Here is a 15,963-nt window from a genome sequence, read left to right on the forward strand (position 1 = left end):
TTGTTAAACAGTGCGCCACAAGGAGGTTTTCATAGAGAGACCTTTCCATTTAAGAAAAATAAAAATGGCCGACTTGCCGCGATTTGCATTTGAGCAAATGTCAACAGACGATTTGAAGAAATGTGTGATGACCAGGGCATTCTTTGCTTCACAAAAAAAACCTCTACCGTACATTAATTAACACTGATACGCAAAACACTTCCGAATCTTAAATCTAAAATGACAACTATTGCAAGCCGGAGTTCTGGTGCGCAGATGAGCACTTACGAAATTATATTTTAAGGCAGTCTTTAGGTGAAAGTTGAAATAAAACCAGACCAAAATAAAATTATCATTTTACGGTTTTTTAACATTCTGTGTACAAAAGATTCTAGAATTCTAAAAATCTTCTAACCTTTGCTGACCAGAACTGCATAAGGTAAGGTCAATTGAATCTAAAACCGATCGAAGCATGTAGGTAATTTTTTCAGCGTTATTCATTCTTGCTTTCGCATAAGCACAAAAAAATGTGCATGAACAGGGAAACCCATAGGAACAGTGATACCGAAAGTGAATGATCGTTTACGAAATTCGTTATTCACCCATCTCCAGGTGACTTTTCCACAATATCGCTTGAAGATCACAAAAAAAAAATTCCGAAAGGACTGGTTCTTGGAGTGTTTTCAGTTTGAATTGTTCTTCCAAAACGTGAGAGGGCGGTCTCATCGACAGCCTTTCCATACCTACCCAACTAAATGCGCCCTCACCGAATTGTCAAAAGCTGAAACGATAAAAGTCTGCGTGATAAACCCCATAAAAAACATGCAAAGGGAACACTGCTTGCTGTTCCGGATGTCATGACAGTTTTCTTCAGCGCCAACTTGTTAGTAACAAGGGTGTTGTGTCCTATATTATGTACCGTCGTTATAGTTCATAAAAAGTAATGAAACTAAAATCAAAGGTCGAGTTTTGCCCTCCTCCTGAAAGTCCCTGATAATAAGGTTTATTTTTGACAGATTGCTACTTGGAAACTGGCGACAAAGAGTTCTGCGAAGGAAAAAGTAAGTTTGGCCAAAATTCTACACCAGCTAACACTTTGAGATAATTTATAAGCTTGTCACGTGATATGGGAGAGTTTGTTAAAGAGGAGGATGGCATGGCTAAACAGGGAAAACGGAATGAAACCTTGATTCTTACAAATCCCCGAATAAAATCGACTTTTCGTGAATCTTTTTAAAGTAATGAAAGGAGTATCATTAACGGCTGAATTTTCTTCAAGGCGTCGAGATACCCGGGGTACCCTTGGATTTTCAGTTGGACTGTGCAGCGCCTTCAGTGTCGGATATGGGTCAGTACACAGTGGTGTTATCCTGGAGTCCTTCGTCTCAAGTGAGTGACAACATTTCACTCTACGAGTTACGCTACAACACTACTTCCACAGAATTACCCCTGAAGGTTTTCCATGATCAGGTAATTATGTTCGTAACTAGACCTGTGCCAGGTGCTTCTTCAATCAAATGTGTTGGTCACTTGATACTGATTCCCCCAAATCAGACGCAGACAAAGTTTATTTCCGTCAAACAAATATCGGTACAGGGGGTACGATGGTTATAATTTTCTGTGTTTGGTGGTCACGGACGGCTGCTTTGACTAGCAGTATGCGCGCGCACGCATATCGTTGGACAATTCGTCACAACATCTCACTCTTCATTTCGCTTAAAGCAATTAACTTGTAGCATGTTTCTAAGGGAACATGAAGGGTTCCTTAAGGCTTTATGGGGAAGAGGCCTTATCCAAAGGATCCCTGTGGAACTTTGTGTTGTGCCCCCTAAGGTTTTGCATGAGGGGACAGTCTTAATGAGGTTAAATATGATATCCGTCCAACTGTGCTCGCGGTTACGCGTTTTATTTGATATCCAACAGAATGTCCTAAAGCCTGTGTTGGTAGCAACCAGGGCATTATTCATGGAGCGTTTTCATTGTTTGTTTTTTGTCAGATGAATTTATTTCATTTTATATTTATTTCTTTTTTATCGATTACAACTGTATGCATCTAAACCCAAGGGTTAATTGATCCTGAATCAGGTTGGCTTTGCTTGTCTGTGCCCTGAAAAACACTTACCTGGCAACACAGTTGCGAAATGGTGTAATGCATCATGAACGAAGAACCAGTTTCTCTCGCTAATGCAGCCCTACAGCAACTTTGCATTACAGATTTCAATGAACCGTGCAGTAGTAATATACGCACCAAAGTTTAACTTAATTCAGCTTTATTAGTTTCTCAACTTCAGACACCAAACTAATTTGTTTACAGATGTTCTTTATTCCTCCGGTTTTAGGACAAATTATTTTATACGAAGGAACTGGAAGACGTCAAGAGCTCCTCAAATTATACAGCAATGGTAAGTTTTATCATGACATCATACAGAGGAACACACGAGACACAACTGGTTACTAATAGATTGTTAAAAACGGTTGAGATCGAATATCTGCACCAGAATCGGCGCTTTTTCCCCAATCAAGATTAAAACCTGTTTACTTTTAATAAGGTGTATATGGCGTCAAAGTGGTACCATTTTGTGTCTTGGAGTACTGAGAATATAAGGCGTTGGAAAAGCAACTCCTGGCTGAAGTACGAAGCGGATGGAGAAAATAACTGTTAGTTGTGGGTTATCACAGAAAAAACAAGCAAGCTCTATTCTTCGGTGATTGTGTTTTGAAGACAGATGAAAGATATTAATTTCTTCAGGTGGGACAGCTGAACAGTTTTATTTTGTATTTAACGGCGAGGCGTAAATGTTAACTAATGACTGTATAGGTGAGAGCATATACGGACGATGGGAAGGGCGGAGCGTGGGCTGTGCTGGACTTCGATACGCACAGTGAGCAGTTTGCTAGTAATTCAACCCGATCAGGTCAGTGAAAATAAAAAAAAGTGAGATCTGTCTCTTTCATTCAGTCGTATTACGGTAATTTGACCGACGCCTATTGACTTTGCAACGCGCATAGGTAGTGTAATTACTGTAGTCAACATAAATGTATTACGTATGTTAACTGACGGAGTTTCCAAAACATTCTCCGACTGCATATGATCAGAGTCTTTTTACAAGTGATAAAATGTTTGCAAAACATACTATTACTAAAAATTCAACGGCCAAACGACGTAATTTCCTCCAGCATTCAATGAATAGAGTTAATCTTGCGCGCTTGCGCACTGAATGTATCATTTATGCATTTACGTAGGTAGAAATTGACCCTTAATACTTCGTGGGTCTGTGTATAGCTGTGACCTATATTTCCCTCATAAAATTTGGTGAAGGATTTTGGCTATTGAGCATGGTATTGGGGGGAAGCAGTGCTTGCCCTTCCCTTAAAAACAGAAGAATAGGAAAGGCTTAAAAAAAGTAAACACTGCAAAAGAAATGAAAAACCAAAATGAAAAGGGATGACAATCACCATTTTGCTTTCCCCTAGCTCTAGTCATGACTTCTTAAGCATTTTTGTTATATGATGAGCACTTATTTCCTTGAAATCCCCTTGGAAATGTGGTTAACCCCCTGGCAACGCCCAAGCCCTTGAGCGAAGCAAAACGCCCCTCTCACGTGGCAGTTAACTCTATGTATGTCCCGTTTAGATTGCACAAAGTCGCTTTCATGGTTGGTTTGCGTTGTTTTATCCGCGTATCGGATGTATTTTAAATGTGTTTAAACCTAAAATCATTCTAATTGGTCAATAATTTTCGTACTGTATCAGTTTACTTTGGCCTCCATCTCGTTTGATTTTGTTGAATGGCCTAGGAAAATACTTTCCTAAAGCAGTTGCGAAATTTAACGTCTGTTCCCTTATTTTTGTAGAAGAGTTATGTGCTAAATTGAAACCATCCCCGGATGTAACCACCTTTGCAAGTGCAACAACGGGACAACAGACAGCGCCCTCGTATGTGGCCGTAATTGTTGTGTCGTTCATGGCAACTTTCGCCGTTGTGGGCGCCCTGATACTCCGTTTCATCAAGAGAAGAAAGGCAGTGGCGGAGTCCAAAGAGGCGATATTTGTTCGATACCCCGAGGAAGGGGGATCTAGAAAGGGTCAGTTTTTATCTTAATCAGCGGTTAATGACTTGGCCCAATTTCATAATGTTGCCCGGCAGAAAATGCTGGTTAACAAGTCACGTATGTTCATTCCCATACCCTTGTGCACCACTTAGTTAAGAGCTAGCGCATGCGTACTCGATCACTTTACTATGGATATCGAGGCAGGCGGCGTCGAACATCGTTCCGACATTTCTTTTCGCGGATGAAGATCATGATTATTTTTTAACAAAACACAATCAAATAAAGTTCACGAAGATAACCCGATAACTAAAAATGGATTAGACAACATTAAACCACCGCATTATATGAACCAAGCTGCACAAAATTTGAAACAAATTTTGAAAAAGTAATTTTTACAAAAAATAAACACAATCAGATTGGAAAGAAAATACATCCACGGTCTTTTCCATTTTAAAACAACTTCTCGAGTTTATCCAAACAAACAAAATAAAGTGCCGTGTGTATTAAGGTCTAATAAAAACATCGGTAGTATTTTCAAGTGATTTAATATCTTGCACGGAATCATTTGTCCGTAGTAGTTACGTGCATAGATGGAGTACACGTACAGTACATGTACACAAACTCGCACATGTGTACACGTAAATCATGGCCGACCGGTCGACAGAGAGCCAAAATTGAAATTGAGCAAACTAACCAAGGACAATTCGCTATAGCTAAACATAACATGGTAACCTTTTTCAAACACTCTTTCAGTAATCAGGATATGCAGCATGTGTGGACCAACCGGAGAACAGTTCTAATTTTCAAGTTCAAAATACCGTTTTTTGCGTTCAGAAATGTAACGTATACAGACATCTTTCACCCCGTTCTCTCCAACATGTCACTTTAAAATGAAATCTGAAGCCTGATTTTATTTCTCTGGTATAAATTCAGCAAACGTTCAGACAGTGCGGAAGATCTCCGCATATAGATTTTGGTGTAGTCATTTGCTGGCTGGCGTCGCCATTTTAACAAGCAACACTTCGACTTTGCCGAATTTTAGCGCATGTGCACAAACTAAGTGGAAGGGGTGAACATACGTGAATAGGGGGCCTAAGTTGTTAACTCCCCCCCAAAAAAAAGAAAGAAATCGGAGGACCAGTCCCCACAAAGTACACCACTTTTATTAGCAACCAAAGTAAAGGTTTTTTGAGCTTGGCAGATTTCTCTGCTTAGCGGCTCTGTGAAATTATAGCTAAACTGGGCTGATATAACGTTTCGATAGGCCTACTACAGTTCCCTCCTTTCATTAAGGGTCATGAGCAGATCGAATTTGTGTCCTACACCCCCACAGCTCACTCCTGAAGTAATTGAAAACCTGTCCAGGGCATCCGTCAAGCCTTCCTCAAACAAAGAGGCATTATCTTAGTCCATACGAAGGGGGGGAGGGTTCTTATTTTTTGGAAGTATAGCACTCAATACGTTCATGAAATAGCGCTCTAAATTCTAAGCTGTGGAAGGGCAGAGAGCTTATTTGAAGTCTGTATTACCAAACCCCACTAGAATTTGGAGTGGGAAAATATACAGGCCTAGGTATACTGTTACACAGCTAAGGAGGGGGAGCCAGAAATTTATGATATTAGTTACTTTTCTTCCTTGATTGGTGAAGGGCCGTTGGGGGCAGCAACAACTCTTTGCTGTTAGATTGCCGCTTCATTCATGGACACTTTGCTAAGTTAACTTAAAATAGTCTCGTGTGTGTCATAGAGCTTAAAAAAGCAATATATTCGTTTGTTTAGGAACCTCTGCAGGCATGAAGTCATCATTCGATGAGCTGCGGGAACCAGACGTTGATTTCCAGTCGAGAGAGATCGACCGCTCCCTTTTGACCATCAACGAGAAACTCGGCAGTGGTCAGTTCGGTATCGTGTATAGCGGAATACTAAACTCTGCAGACAGTTCATTAAAGAAGTACGCACCCCGACCGGTAGCCGTGAAGAGCCTCAAAAGTAGGTATCCACATCTCTTTGGGCGCCCTCATTTGGCTATTATGTGTTGTGTTTACTACGTTTTGCTCTAACGAAGAGCGTCTCTTCCTCTCTTGCCCGCTTGTACGTGAACTGTGCTGTTTATCATATAAACGAAGCAGCCCTGGTACACATCGCTAGTACATGGAGAAGTATAGTTCTTGGAACAAAAAAAGTACAGCAAAGTGTGTATTCTTCTGTCTTGACTTTTCTTGCGAAAAGAGGACGTTAAAACCAAACACAAATTGTACCGAATTGATGCATCCTACATTGGTCCTTATGCTATTCAATTGAAAGTCTTTCTGTTGAGACAGCCAGTATGACAAAACAGAGCTGTAAGTGGAACGTTAAATATAAGATTTTGAAGTCGAATCACCTCGCCTCTGGCCAGCTTAAGAAATCCAGCGAGTAATACTTTCGCTTTATATGCACTTGATCAAGTTATTTAAATTACTGGTTTAATCGGTCCACAGTGAACGCAACACGGGAGGCTAGAGAGGATTTCCTGGACGAAATCAAGCTGATCATTGACATTGGTCACCATCCCAACATCCTTGCCATACTCGGCTGCTGCACGGTGGATGAGCCCTACTATCTCATCACTGAGTACATGAAATACGGAGACCTCCTTGGCTTTCTGTGGAAGTGTAGAGATGTAAGGCCAAGTCCAAAAGTCCAAATCACTTGGCTGCGGCTTGAAATTGCACAAGAGTCTATGGGAACTAATTGCTGCCACTACCACTGCATAAAATAATAATTTGTGTAGCGTAAGCCGCTGCTAGGTTATTCGGACCCAGACTATGTCAATTGAATTCATTAAGATAATTTTTGCATTCCGAATTCCGTATCATCACATTCCTTGCACTTCTCAATATTTATTGAACTACACACGGAGAGAAAAGTTTTTTGCACTGCAGAACTTTTGTAGATATTTCGGTTTAGTTCTAGATCAAAATGTCACCGGAAGTGCATATATATAAGATGACCGTCAATTCCTGTCACCGTAAAATGTGACAGCGTTGAAGATTTGAACAAAACTCCTAGGAAGCTGTTTACGAATGCACACGCGCAGTCTGTTATGCAAAAGGTTTTTAACCATTCTTCTTTCAGGAGAAATTTCAAGCTGAGGACCCGATTTTCTGCATCGCTGAGACTGGGCAACTGCAGATAGCCCGCCAAATTGCGCGTGGCATGGTAAGTTTGCAATGAGAACGTGAAATGCTGTGTGACAAATGAACCTTTAAAAGTTCCAGTAGCCGGTGCTATATGGTGGCGCCAAGCTTAGGAGATAACCCAAGGAAACGTTTCAGCTCATGTCTTTTGCTACTGATTAGACCTAAAATAGTGAGAGAGGACCTGGCTATTGGGGGTAGCGAGTACAGGGGCGTATCCTGATGGAACAGGCAATGAGGACATGAAGGAAATGTTTTTGAAAAGTTCCATTTAAAATCAAAAGGGGCAGGGCGAGAAGGGGGTGCCATACGGCCAAATGCACGGTGTTTTTATACCTTTAGCTCATAAATAAACGGAAAAAAATGTATAGATATTTCGTCAACGTTTACCCTTTGGTCCCCATATCCTCTGAATACACCACAGAGGTCCGTCGAGCATGAAGCTTTGCCCGACTGCACGTACAGTTGGTAGATTTTTTTCATGTAATCACTCCCGTTTTAGACACTGATCATATGAAGTTTTAGACCGAATTTTGGACCGACTGCAATTTTTGTAGATGTACTTCATTTAGACTATCATTTTAATATCCAAGTAATTTGGCAATAGGAGTACTTGTCCAACACTCGGTACTACCACGGTGACCTGGCCGCTCGTAATGTGTTGGTCGGCGAAGGTTTGGTGGTTAAAATCTCGGACTTTGGCATGGCGGACGATCTTTATCAGCGGGGCTACAAGAGACTTGGCCAGGAGAAAAAGCGGCCTCTGAAGTGGGTCAGTCTGGAAACCAACACGAAGGGAACCTGCTCCATCAAAAGTGACGTGTAAGTAGGATTGTTCATATGCTGCAGGATGTTTAAAATCAGAGGAGGCAGACCTGCAGTAGGGCAACATTGCATGCATGCCGCCGATGTTCTTAGCATGAGGATACAATTTGCTGCGTTGTGAACCACTCATTAGCGCTAAGCACAACCGGTGACGTCGGAGGGCACGAGACACATACCCCCTAGCCAATGTCGGAACCCACCTCATCAGGTGATGAACCAGCGTGGGGGCTCAAGCGGGGCTTCGATTCGATCCTAACGGGTTCCCTCCGCTGGAAATCCAAGGTGAAATTACATTGAGTGTCCCCCCGAAAAGTGTGTGCACCCAGATGCCTCCTGAAGGTTTCACCCTATAACGGCACTAAGCACGACCAACATTGAAGCGTTGCACTACTGAAGTACTGGCTTGTTGCTGTACGTATATTTATAAGACAAGGTCCAGGTTGTCATGTTTCACGCAGTATAAGGTTCTCAGTTTTTCAACGCAAAAACAGCACATTCCCATCCTTGCCAAACGTCCATTAGATTTTTATGAGCACTTATTGATGCAGTGACATAACTAGGGGGCTAAGTGTCCGGGGGGGGCACCTGGGGGTAGTCATATTTTTCAAGGGGGCACCACAAGAAAATAAGCTGTCGCTGCATACCTTTATAAACTCAACGGAGATTATTCACAGATTTCAAACGGGGAGAGGGATTGGGGGCATGGGCATTCGCTAGGGGGCGTGCCCCTGCGCCCCACCCCTTCCCTGTAGTTACCCCACTGTATTGGTGAAATGAAAGCATTTCTTGGAGCAGTGAGTTAACTTTCCTTTTTTTTTCTTCACAAATGGAACGCAGAAGGATTTTGTGTTTGAACTGAAAAGGTGCAAACTAGAACCTTTTTACCGGTACTGTATTAATCATTTTTTTATTTATAGAAAAGAAATATAGCTACGGCCATCGTACATGCAAGTCCAAAACTGTAATTCATGCTTTAATTTGGTCCGAAGAGGACTTTGAATTGTGTCGTTTTTCTCACAAGAAATTGTTTCGTGTTTTACTTCTGTAGTTGGTCCTTCGGCATAGTTCTGTACGAGATCTACACTCTAGGGGGCGTCCCGTACCCCGGGCTGGACGGCTTTGAGGTCGTTCGCAAACTCGAGGACGGTTACCGAATGGAGCAACCAGACAACTGCCCGGACGAACTGTGAGTCTGTTACAAACTCATGGGTGTAAATTCAAGGGGATGGGGGGATAAATCCACCCACTTTTTGAGGTTGGGGATACGCTAGTGCATTATCCCCCACTTTTTTGTGGTGAGCACAGAAAAGAAGGAATAGAATTTGTTGACTTCCCAACTTATAAAATGTATTCAATATCACTCAAAAAAGGAAACGCCGAAAAGCCATAAATAGGCCTATGCCATTGTGATGTAAGATTCTGCATGAATGTAATACATATTACAGATGCGACCCTATTCACTATCACATGGTGTGCCCCCTCCCCCTGCTTTTCGAATTTACATGGCCGAGCAAGTCATTCCCCACAAATCCTCATCTCTCATCCCGCAATTTTTGGCACAAATGTTCGCCAATGAGCAAAATAGTTCATAAAAAGATACCCTGAGATGATGGAATGACTGCATTCAATGGTGACGTGTTATGCACACAATCATCGAGTTATTTGCAAAGAGCGGTGAAAATTGTAGTATCTATTGTAGAGAGACTAACCTTGACAGTTGCTCCGCACAGAACCCAAACACTTGGCTTTCACTATTAGAGGAGGCCCTCCGTAATGTTTAGTGAAAAGTCGCTAGATTTTTGCTCTTTGGTTTATAAACCACATCTATAACAATGTAATGACTTCTATGTACCTCTTTCATTAAACACAAAAAGGTACATCGTCATGCTGGAGTGCTGGCATGAGAACCCGGACCTTCGTCCAACCTTCACCACGCTCTACAACAAGTTGGACCGGATGCTGAGCGAGCTGAGCTCCGAATACTTCATGGAGTTGGATGTGGACGACCACCTCTCGCCGAGCACAGAGATTACGAACTACGGCTACGAGGGCACGCGGGGCGACGGTGGGCAGTATGAGGCGCTGAAAGCGTTCGGCTGGAGCCCTGTCCCTCGGGTGACTGTCGAGTGCGTGGACGCCGTTCAACAGGTATGTGTGCTCTCCTTGAGTTCCTTTAAGACTTGTTCGTGGGATAAATTGACAAAGCCTTACAACAGTCATCTTGTCAGTTACTTTAGATTTATGATCTCAAAAACCTTTATATTATCAGTGGAGACACGTGGGCGAAAAAGGGCACCATGACAATGGCTCTAGGGTAACTGGTCTAAGGCCGTAATCCCCAGGTCGGGTTCGCGGGGGCGGATCCCGGAATTTTTTCCAGACGGGGGGCTAAGGCCGGAGACTTTTTTTTAAATATCTCAGCTCATTTTTGCGGACAAGCAGAAACCATGATGAAACATTACATGACATAAATTGTTTATAATGGTATTGGTGCACTTACCTTTGCAAAGTGTAGTTATTTTTTGTTATTATTTTCCCATTTTTTGTACCTTGTTTTGTCGGGGGGTGTGTTGACCTCCACCCTGGGTCCGCACCTCACCTGGTTCGATAAGATACACCTTCCATTCTTTGAGGGGAGGGTTTGGCTTATCAAACACCCCTTATTTTTTGTGTCGAAAAACGGCAAGTTTAGAAATTTGGTTGTCCTCGCACTTAGTGCAACAGATCAGACGGCAATAATGAAGTCAAAAACAATAGGTACCGAGTGACGTAAGGCAGTTCGACCTTATGAATGTGATACCCCAGGCATAAACCTTAATAATTAGAAAACACAGCACTGCAAAACAGTAGGACTTCATTGTTGATTTTTTTTTTCTTGATCAAGAAGGAAAAACTAGTCAGCAAGCCATACCAAGTCATGTTGTCGCAGTATTAACTCTCCTTATTTACCACTTTTACGACTCGCAGTGAGTCTATTAAGATCAGTACACGTATGGAGTTTGTGACTGCCGAATTTTCCTGGCACCCCCCCCCAAAATGCTTACAATATTTTCATTGCCTTTTCCAGACAAGTGTCTTCGGAATCGTGGTCAACTTCCATTGGCTCTTTTGAGAAATCCACAGTTTCATCACTAAGAATGGTAGACTAAACGATGACTGAAGTAAAGCAACCGTAATACTAAAAGAAGGTTCTTTCTTTCATTCACTACAGGAGAATACCACAGACACATCCAAATGTTAAGATCTCTCTTCAATTCGTTCAACTCAGAGAATGAACGTTTCAATCTACCTCCACTATTTTCCAGGTATCATTTTGATGAAGCATCTAGGAGACTAAGCATACCATTCCCCACCGAGGCAAACATTTTCTAACAAATCTTTTCCGTTGGAGATACGGCTTAATCATCGGTTTCCGAAAAGGGCATAAATGTGTTATCTACGGCTGTAGGTATTTCCTCAGTGTGCTTCTCCGCCCCCGCCCCCCCCCCCCAAAAAAACCCGGAAGTCGTAGCCATCTGCGAAATTTGTAACAGGGGAACTGCCATCAAAGTTAAGGCTTTCGTTCATAGACCTGCGACTGACTTGTACTGGCTACGGTTTGCCAGCTGCAAAAGGACATACAGCTGGGGGAAGCGGCCACTCCACTTCAAATATTCACATGCAGCGCCAACGGCAGTCGTATCACGCTACCGCGATTAGAGAAACTCTTGATCCAGATGAGCAAAGGGTATTTTATACGATAGCAAGTTAGTGCTGTATTTATACTCGCACAGCGCGGTCCATTAAGCTGTACACGGTTTGTGTTTGGGACTTTCCGATGTGATAGATCTTTTCGTATTTTCTTGAGTCCACACTGTAATTACTGTACATATTTATCAAATTGTCAATTTATCTAAATGTCATAATATGCGGAATAAACTGCAACCATATTTTCAATAGTTTGTAAGTTATTTAAAGATAAGTTCAGTATGTATTCTTCGCGCAAACTTTTATTTTTTTCTACCAAAATCAAACAAATTATATTTTTTCTCGAAGTTCAGTTATCTGTTCAGTCTTGCTTGCTGCAATTTCATAGGAATATGTCAATTGCAATTTCTTTGCACATATATTTTCAAGAACAAAATTGCTGTTAAATTACATCAATATGTACGATGGAATGCCTTGTAGCTGTAACAAGTAATTATCTGATTGAAGTCAATGACTGAAAAAAGTAAGATGGTGTCTTATGATTGCTTTAATTGCCATGAATTACTATCACTGGTCTCAGGATTTGTAATTCAAACCGTATTCACTGTTAAAAACATGGCAACGATTGTCGATAAAAAAGGAAATTACGTTGAGCGACGAGTATCAGAGTGCGTACACTCAAAGGAATTTAAATAACCTTTTCATTCCGAATTCAACAGCCTATTATACATTACTTTAATAAAAGGTGCCTAGATTTTGGTATAATATTTGTAACCTTCTTCGAATACCGTAAGCTTGATGTTGCCCCAATGAAAGTTAATATGTGCAAAAAAACTTTCAAGTGCTGAATTTAGTGTATACATAAAGCACATATTTGTGCACTGCATCTTGTTTTGCTCAATTATTATAGTTTAATATTCGATCAAAGACATCTTTCTCCATTGAAACTTGTCCGCTGGACTCCCTTGGACCTACTAAAATTAATTCTTATGTACACACAAAGTACTGCACTTGATCTATTTTTGACTTATTTCTGAAACTCACTTCTGACAGTGTGAGTCTGAACTGCTTTTTAGACTTGTTGCTGGCCTTCATTTAATCATTACAATGATCCAGGATCAAAGACAACATTTTCTATTGATGTGTATATTCCATTTTCTCAGACGGCGAACGGGTTTTTTTTTTCAAACAGACCCTCAGACGGTCTACAAAATATTTTTTTTAAGTTAGGAACTCTCATCAAATGATCGCTTGATTGCTTTTGTTAAATTGTTGAGGAAAACGTGTATAGCAAATGGTAATTGTTGTTCCTAAGTCTGTTTGCACTGTTCCAAATTTCTGCTCATTATATCGCAAAGATGACAGCGCCATGATGCATTGGAAAATGTTGGGCGCCGAGCTTTCGACGATGTCAAAATGCTTGTTTTGCCATTCAAAATTACCCGTGACTTCTTTTTAAAGACTGTCTATATAAAACTGTTCTTCTTACAAGCCTATCGCGTGGTGTGCTATGCATCAATGGAAGACAAGCAATTTCAAAGGGATGAACAAAAGTGACTCCTATAGCTATTTGTAGCTATATTGTATGTAACGGTTTATCTTTATTCAAAAGGATTTGGAAAACAGGGAAAGAGGGTTTGGGCGGACGACCGACACACTGATGCATTATGACCAAGTAGTACCATGCCCCGATGAATTCAAAGATTTTCTTGATTGAGGATTGAGCTGACCTTTTAAGACGAGAGACATGTCTAGGAAAACTTTTTTGCGCATTATTATTCATGTGTAATGGAGAATGTAAATAATTTAAAGAGATCAAAAACAAATGTGGACACATTATATATCATAATGGACCTTATTCCTGGGGAAGCCACGTTCATTGAATCTTTTTTTCAATAGTTAACTATGACATGAGATGGTATCGGACTATTCCAGAATTCATTTGGTTTCCAAACCTCTCAATAGTTTCTCCCGATTGGGTGTAAAACACTGAAGTAGTATTATCACAAATATGAAAATATTCATCAGAGAAGACACAACTTTAACCGGAAATTTAACTTCATTCTTTCATTGATGCTTTCAAGTTAAAACTGAAGAGTGAACCTCACATTCAATTTCAATATGGCCGAATCAAGAATAAGGTCCATTGGTCTGTGCTATCGTACACTGGCTGAGTACGCACACATAACTTCTTGTACACTCTGGTACTTGTAGTTAGTATTCCTGTAGGCGGTTAACTTCACGAGTTTCACTGTTCACCTGAAGCGATGGTAGAGTTGATCGTTGTAATAAACGGTAATGAAATAATTCATTGGAGTCATTTCTCATTGATTGCATCTGTGATAATATTCCTGAGTCTCCCCTGATTGGGTCTTTTTGTCATTAAATGTGAAGGGGGGTTTGCATCTATTGCAAGTGCATCTAGATCATGTCGCTCGAACAGCAAACAGCAATCAATTATTCTACAATTACATGATAAATAAGTGGATTATTACTTGTTGAGTTTGGATTATGTCCATGTATTGTGGTCTCATGTGTTAGAGTGTATTGTCCTTCCGTAGGGGGATGCCTATTCTTAATTTGTTTTCGGATAGTCTGTGTTTGCTTTTATCCCTTTATAGCATGAGGCTTCATTATTAGTACGTTTAGTGTAGCCAACGAAGCTTACAATGTTACCTTAATGGTCAATTATGCTAGTCTTCTTTCAAGGATAAATCGGGTTCTTAAAACCCCCTTGAGAGGCAAAACACCGCTGTGCTAATAGCTGTAATGTCCATTAGAAAGAGGAAATGAAGCAGTCCTCCTGCACATTCTGTGCCCAATGTAAATCTTATTCAAAGTCTCGCAGGTGTTGGTGGGACAAGCGCTTGATTTATCAAGGTTAACTGTTCAATTTAATGGAGAGAGAATTTGTGAAAGAGAATGCTTTATATCAAGATACGTGTAAAATTTTTGCATAAAGACATAACAATAATCATAATATTTCAAAGGAAGCACAGGTTTGTGCTTTAAAAGGCACTGTTGTAGTTAATTTTGCTTTGGTGTATTTTCCGAGGTGAACGTTTGCTATGTGCATCTTTTGGAAATACAAACAGGGAAATCCTCAATAGATAATAATTTTTGTTGAATCAGTATGCCTTATTTCCCCCATCCTTTATATAACCAACTTGATTTGCAACCAATACTTGGAAAAAGTGTTGACTTAAATCAATCCAAACTGTTTGCAAGATAGCCTGAGTAAAAACACACATTTCTCGCAGAAACAATTCAAACGTCGCGGATATATAATTAAAAATAGACTATTGAAGATTTGAAGTTACAAAGAAAACATATAGAATACACAGACTGATCGAAAGGAAACCTTTAAAATGATTAACAATGAATAGATTTCTGTACTTCGATCCTTGTTTACAGAAACAGTAAACAGAAAATGGGTAGTCATTTGTTTTTCCTAGACCGCATAACAAAATCCGAAGTATACTTTGGAGGAATACTTGGTTTTATCCCTGGTAGGTAGCCATGTCTGTTGGCAGTATTTCTCTTGCATGATTTCCAATTGCGTAATGCCTCCGAAGACGGTATTTTGTCTGTGCACGGCTAGCATTGATCCACGGCCGGGCCGTAATTGCACTTAGCTGATGAGGCTAATCGAACAGATCTGTGTCTCGGTAGTCCTTGGTTCATTTGATACTCCTAGAAGGAACGTGACCGATTCGCAGGTAGCCGCTCGATATTGGGTGGGAGTAAATCTCTACAGAGCGAGTGAAGTGAAAGAATGGCTCCGCACAGGTATTCCAAGCATTGGTACCTGAATAGATTCTGACAAAGCAACGATACCAATTAAGAATAAATAAATAACCTTTGAACCTAAAGTTGTAGGTGACAAGCAGGAAAGCATTCCCAGGTCATAAACAAGGACACCAACTACAGACATGGCAATATCCGTTTGCCTTTGTCTTTCTTAACCAAATGTGAGCCTTCTCAATGGAAACTATAGGGTGTAACAGAGGCGATAGAAGTTGGAGTGCAATTTCTAGGTCATTCCAACGACCTCGTGATTCAAATCAGGTAGAAACGAAAATTTGGATACCGGTCACAGACTAACCCGTAATTTTTTTGTGCTGATTATTTTTTGATTAATGTAAAACCAAAAGCGCCAGTAAAATGGGCCAAGTGATTGCCAGAGAAGCCGGAGATTTAGGAATCTGGAGACAGAATTAATGGAAGAGGACCGTTGAATAA

General features: G+C 40.8%; 1 protein-coding gene across 2 annotated transcripts in view; it reads left to right on the plus strand.

Annotated features, from left to right (window-relative positions):
* The window catches only part of LOC110987123 (uncharacterized), a 42,482-nt gene extending 28,454 nt beyond the window's left edge, over positions 1-14,028 (plus strand). The window contains exons 7-18 of one of the 2 annotated variants that reach the window (XM_087136863.1): positions 996-1,040; positions 1,259-1,449; positions 2,319-2,381; positions 2,798-2,894; positions 3,834-4,064; positions 5,810-6,019; positions 6,511-6,692; positions 7,148-7,231; positions 7,817-8,031; positions 9,083-9,220; positions 9,909-10,182; positions 11,340-14,028. In XM_087136863.1, the coding sequence (XP_086992989.1) occupies positions 996-1,040; positions 1,259-1,449; positions 2,319-2,381; positions 2,798-2,894; positions 3,834-4,064; positions 5,810-6,019; positions 6,511-6,692; positions 7,148-7,231; positions 7,817-8,031; positions 9,083-9,220; positions 9,909-10,182; positions 11,340-11,351 (1,742 nt within the window). In that variant the 3' untranslated portion in view covers positions 11,352-14,028. Of the gene's footprint in view, positions 1-995; positions 1,041-1,258; positions 1,450-2,318; positions 2,382-2,797; positions 2,895-3,833; positions 4,065-5,809; positions 6,020-6,510; positions 6,693-7,147; positions 7,232-7,816; positions 8,032-9,082; positions 9,221-9,908; positions 10,183-11,245 lie in introns of both variants that reach the window. The other variant, XM_022249576.2, reaches the window with a different exon arrangement.
* Positions 14,029-15,963: the final 1,935 nt, after the last annotated feature.

Source organism: Acanthaster planci, linkage group LG05 (genome assembly GCF_054643075.1).
Source record: "Acanthaster planci isolate LZ-2023a linkage group LG05, COTS_SCS, whole genome shotgun sequence".
Lineage (NCBI taxonomy): Eukaryota > Metazoa > Echinodermata > Asteroidea > Valvatida > Acanthasteridae > Acanthaster > Acanthaster planci.